The following is a 6,000-nucleotide window of genomic DNA, read 5'->3' as shown; positions in this document are numbered from 1 at the left end:
AATACACACTTATAGCCAATTCTTATTAACTAAACTAAAATTTATTAAAAAAGAAAAGAGAGAGCGTTGGTTGAAAGATCAATATACAGACAGATTTGAGTTCAATTTCTTGAGGTCCAGATACATAGCAAAGACGGTGAGTTTATAGTTGCCAAAAGTCCTTTTAGAAATCGTCCATAGGTTATAGGCCAATGTCCATATTCAGGGTGACTCCAGTCAGTGACAGGGGCTCTCAGTTCTCAATTCCCCAAGGCAGGGCCAGCGGGTGAAATGGCGCCCCCCGGGGCAATTGTGCACTCCCGCAGGACACCGCGCCGCCGAAATGCCGCCACCGAGGAGAGCCGCCCGCCGAAACGCATTTCCGCGGCGGGGTGTCTGGCACCCGCCACAGCCTTCTGGGAATAGGAATATGCTATTCCCACAGAAACGCTGGGGACCACTGGCTTAGGGTTTCCCCTTCTTGAAACCCAAAGGAGATCTGTGATGAAGAAGGATCGTGTCCCCGGGGGTTTTTATACATTTCCAGCAGCCTCTTGGCCTGAGAAAACAATAGGCTTAAGTTTCCTTCTCCCAAATGTCTTGGCAATTAACATAGGGTAATTAGCAGAGGGAATCCATTAAGCAGTTCAGATACAGGTTACCACAACCTTCAAAGAGACATATAGACAATAATATTGTTTCACTCAAGTGTCTTCCTAAATGTTAATATTCCTTTTTTGATCTTTGCATCAAAGCGATAGCCATAGACAAGACTCGTTTGCTCACATCACAAGACCTGAGCAAACATCTCCCCTTCCATCTCTAACAATGCAGGCTGGCATTTCAAAACTCTATTCCTTTACATCTCTTCCGAACCAGTCTCTAAAGTTCGGCCGTGGGTCATGTCAGTTTGTGAATTAATTAACTCTTTCTGGCCCTGTGTCACCTTTCAATGAGATATTAATATTACACTCGTAATGTCACAACCATCCAACATAGAGGAGAAACTGAGGCAAACATGGTATTTGTACAAACTATTTACAGCAAATTCCCACTCTGTCACAGGGAAGCCCGGCCGGGGAGCAGGGACAGAGTCACTGTGGGGTGTTTGTGTGTTCCCCAGCCTGGGGGCAGCAGCAGCCGCTGGAGATTCAGAGCAGAGGGAGGGGGGATCCCTGCCCCCAGGGGGATCTGCAGAGCAGGGGTCTTTTCCCAGGGGGATGCTCCCCCGGGCTGCCCGCACTCAGGGGACACACAGAGGAGTCGGGGCCCAGGGGCTGCCAAGTTGGCACCATCTCCAGCCACGAAAATCCATCCCCTCCCCCCTGGAAATGACCCTGATGATCAATCCAATGAATCTCCCGCACCGATGGATCTGGGAGGGGAGCGAAGACTCCTGCTTCACACACGAACCCGCCTCGAAAGGAGCAGCCGGAGGCTTCCTCTGGGGCCAGCTGGGCCCATCAGTGGTCACAGCAGTACCCTGGAGCTCCCTGCAAAGCAGCCAGGAGCAACCAGTATGGGAGGCGGGATACCATGCTAGATGGGCCCGTTGGTCTGAGGCGGTGCGGCCAGGCCTGTTGGGGGAGGGGTGGCTGGAAATGACGGCCAGGCTGCATCAGACAGTGCCCCATAGCGCTGCGCTAGTCGGGCCAGCCCTGACTGGTAGGGAGAGTGCCCCCTACCGACCCCCCACCCTGCAGCCCAGCGCCCCCTAGCTCTACAAATCCCCCAAATCTTCCTTGCTCTCACCCCACTTGGTGCCCTGGAGCCCCCCGACATCCTCCCCATAGAATTTTCTGCTGCCTCTGCCCTGCGGAGTCCCAGCCCCTTGGGTGCTGCCTGGGGTGGGAGGGGTTGGGGGTGGGAACAGACCAGCCGCTCCCGGCACTCATGGCCTGCTGCTCTTTCCCAGGTGGATCGGAATCGCCGGCAGCTCCAGGTCTGACCAGCCCCATCGTCACCGGGGCGCACGTGGCAGCCGCCGGCCTCCTCTTCCTCGTGGCCTTCGTCTTCTTCAGAGAAACCCGAGCCAGTAAGTGCTCTGCCCAGTGAGGGAAGGGTTAAACCTGACGCTAAGCAGGGTGGGATGGGGTCACGGCTTGGATGGGGGACTTTGCTGGGAAAGCCAACGAACTGGGTGGGGGCTCAGCAGGGGGCCCTGTGTGAGTAATCCCTGTACAAACACAGCTGATCCATCCCAGAGATAGCCACATGACAGAGCTGGGTGCGGGGTCCCCATATAACAAGCCCCCGCACCCCACCCCAGAGGTGGCTGCATCTCAGTACTGGGCAAGGGGTCCCTGTATAACGAGCCGCCGGCTCCATGCTTCTCAGGTACCTTGGATGCCAAGGGAGCCACCGGCCTGTGGATCAGGTTCGTTATAACGACTCACTAACGAGGGAGGACTGCGGACAAGCAAAGCTTCCTGAGTTAATCTGCCCCCTGCCTGGTGCATGCTATGGTGTTGCGCTGCCCCCTGCTGGTCCAGCCCAGCCCAGCCCAGCAGGGATCCAGGCTCAGCACGAGCCGCAGAGGGGACACCCCCAGGTATCCTCATCCCTGCTGCCCTGTAGGGCGTGATGGCCGGGCGCTGGTACCAGGGGTTCCCGATCAGCTCATGGGGGATTCTGGTTTGTGTCTGTGACATTCCTCTCCGGTGTTCTCAGGACCAGTGATCAGCTAGGTCACCCGAATCCTTGACTCTGGGAGCCAGCCTTACCCTGCTCTGCTCTGAGAACCCCCACTCCTGGGCTGTTCACACACAGCTTCTGGCATGTAAGCTGCTCCCAGCTACTTGCAAGCGAATGACACTAGCCAATATCTACGGTCCCAGATGCAACCAGTGTCCAGTCATGCCCACAGGACACTGCAAGCTTATATGAGTTCATCAATTTAACATAGAAATTGATATGTACCCGGCTAGTTCTCCCAAGGGGAGCCTCTGACAAACTGCAAACCAAACGCACTGCTTCTGGTAGAATAAACAAACAGGTTTCTTAACTACGAAGGTAGATTTAAGTGATTATAAATCAAAGCACAAGTCAGATTTGGTCAAATGAAATAAAAGCAAAATGCATCCTACGCTGATCTTAACACTTTCAACGTCCTAACAAACTTAGATGCTTCTCACCACAGGCTGGCTGGTTGCTCTTCAGCCAGGCTCTCCCCTTTGATCAGCACTTCAGTCACTTGGTAGTGGTGGTGTCTATAGATGTAGGTGGAAGAGAGAGAGAGCATGGCAAAATGTCTCTCCCTTTTACCATGTGCTTTCTTTCCTCCAGGTTTTGCCCCCCCCCTTCAGAGTCAGGTGAGCATTATTACCTCATCGCATCCCAAACTGACCAAAGGAAGGGGGGGTGACTCCCTCGAGGGTCTAACAGATTCTTTTGTTGCTGCCTCGGCCAACGTCCTCTGTTCCTGTGAGGCTGGGCTGGGTTTGTCCCACACGTGCCCTGATGAGGTGTGAACTGCCATCTGGAGAAGTTTTTGCCTGGGCTTGCTTTCAGCCATGATGATGCCTTTTCAGCCTCAGAACTATATCCATGAAATTCTAACCCATAACCTCACTGTAACATCCCTGTAACAATTACTCTAACATCACTGCACCAGCCATGCTCCGTGCGTCATGAGCCTTCCGGAGACACCCGGCGTGACAAACGTTGCATTGGATCCCACACCGTCATGTTAGAAAGATGAACATGGGGGTGCTGGGTGTCCCCCCGAAGTACAGAGTGTCACAGTATTCCTCTGCAGGGAAAGGAGCCACACGGAGACCGAGCAGGTAGGAACCCCGGCTCCTCCCCACTCCCGATCGACCTGCCTGGGTCACAGGGCTCCTGGGTTCACTCCTCGGCTTGGGGAGGGGAGTGGGGTCTAGTGGTTAGAGCAGGGGTGTTAGGGTACAGCATGAGGGAGGATGGGGGGCTCTCTGGGTTTGTTGGGGAATCTCCCTGCGGGTTGGGAGATATGACATTTACAAGGGGATTTTCTCTCTTTTGACACCAGCCCTTTGTGGGTGTTGAAGGCCGCGGCTCAGCAAGACCCCATCTACAAGTAACACACCCAAGGGGGTACCAGGGTGGGGCAGGATCCCTGGGGAGGGGTGGAGCTTGTGGGGGCTCCACCCACATGGAGCAGGGCCTGATTGACAGCTGCTGCTGGGCAGGACTAAGGAGAAGGTCCCAGAGGTAGCTGGTGTCAGCTGAGCTTCTTGCCTCCCTCCCCATCTGCTCCCTGGGGGACACTCGCCTCCCCTCCCCCTCTAGTTCAGGGACTCCCTCTGTGTGCCCCCCATTCTCCCTTCCCAGGCCCGGGGCTTTGTGTGTCTCCCCTTCACTTCTCCATCAGACCTTCCCAGCCAGTGACCTGCAGGAAATCCCCACCCACTCCTGGCTCACTAGACCTCACTCCCCTCCCAGAGCCAGGGTGAGAACCCAGGAGTCCTGACTCCCATCCCCCCTCCCCCGCCCTAGCCCCTAGACTCTGCTGCCATCTCTGTGTCTCCGTTGCTGTGGGGTGGGGGAGGGGTGGCTGTGCCCATCTCTGAGCCCCCTGGCTGGACAGAGGGGTCAGAGCTGGGTGTGGGGTCCTGCTCCGGGCCGGCCGGGGGTGCAGCTCAGCGGGTGTCTCTGTCCATCCACGAAGGGAAACGGACGCAGACCCCGGTTAAGTGTCTCCTGTTCCCCTGACCCCCAACTTTGACCCACATGGACCCCAGGAACCCCCTCACATCGAAACCTCCCCCCCCCCTTTGGGGTTGGGCTGCTGGGAGGGGGGTGGGCTTATGGGATCATCAGCTGGGATTGCAGTGAGTGTGTGTGTGTTGGGGGGTGTCAAGGTTCCTCCCCCACTCTGAACTCTCGGGTACAGATGTGGGGACCTGCATGAAAAACCTCCTAAGCTTACTTTTACCAGCTTAGGTTAAAACTTCCCCAAGGTACAAAATATTCCACCCTTTGTCCTTGGATTGGCCGCTACCACCACCAAACTAATACTGGTTACTGGGGAAGAGCTGTTTGGACGCGTCTTTCCCCCCAAAATACTTCCCAAAACCTTGCACCCCACTTCCTGGACAAGGTTTGGTAAAAAGCCTCACCAATTTGCCTAGGTGACTACAGACCCAGACCCTTGGATCTTAAGAACAATGAACAATCCTCCCAACACTTGCACCCCCCCTTTCCTGGGAAATGTTGGATAAAAAGCCTCACCAATTTGCATAGGTGACCACAGACCCAAACCCTTGGATCTGAGAACAATGAAAAAGCATTCAGTTTTCTTACAAGACGACTTTTAATAAAAATAGAAGTAAATGGAAATAAAGAAATCCCCCCTGTAAAATCAGGATGGTAGATATCTTACAGGGTAATTAGATTCAAAAACATAGAGAACCCCTCTAGGCAAAACCTTAAGTTACAAAAAAGATACACAGACAGAAATAGTTATTCTATTCAGCACAATTCTTTTCTCAGCCATTTAAAGAAATCATAATCTAACACATACCTAGCTAGATTACTTACTAAAAGTTCTAAGACTCCATTCCTGGTCTATCCCCGGCAGAAACAGCATATAGACAGACACACAGACCCTTTGTTTCTCTCCCTCCTCCCAGCTTTTGAAAGTATCTTGTTGTCACGGAGTCCCTGGGCGATGCTCTGGAACTGCTCCCCATGAAGCCAGTCAGGACTCTGGGGCAGTCGCCTTTCTGTGAGCAGCCTGTCTTCAGGACACACAGCTCACCCGGCTCCACCTTCCTGGGTCTGACCTCGGAGCATTCAGCATCCTCTGCCTCTCCGTGCGCTTCCCACAGCGAGTCCGCTCAGGCGGGGCTCCTGGGGAAGCCAGAGGGTCCTGCACCCCAACTTCGCAGTCAGACGTGACTCTCAGCCAGCCAGTAAAACAGAAGGTTTATTAGACGACAGGAACATGGTCTAAAACAGAGCTTGCAGGTGCAGAGAACGGGACCCCTCAGCTGGGTCCATTTTGGGGGGCCGTGAGCCAGACAACCACGTCTGCACTTC

General features: G+C 54.4%; 1 protein-coding gene across 1 annotated transcript in view; it reads left to right on the top strand.

Annotated features, from left to right (window-relative positions):
• The first annotated feature begins 270 nt into the window (after positions 1 to 270).
• LOC142069837 (immunoglobulin superfamily member 1-like) overlaps positions 271 to 6,000 on the top strand; it is a 28,535-nt gene continuing 22,805 nt past the window's right edge. Inside the window, exons 1-2 of the mRNA XM_075122316.1 lie at positions 271 to 373; positions 1,895 to 2,014. Of these exons, the coding sequence (XP_074978417.1) occupies positions 271 to 373; positions 1,895 to 2,014 (223 nt within the window). The remainder of the gene's footprint in view (positions 374 to 1,894; positions 2,015 to 6,000) is intronic.

The sequence above is a fragment of the Caretta caretta genome, chromosome 23 (genome assembly GCF_965140235.1).
Source record: "Caretta caretta isolate rCarCar2 chromosome 23, rCarCar1.hap1, whole genome shotgun sequence".
Lineage (NCBI taxonomy): Eukaryota > Metazoa > Chordata > Testudines > Cheloniidae > Caretta > Caretta caretta.
This window is presented reverse-complemented; position numbering and strand designations above follow the sequence as displayed.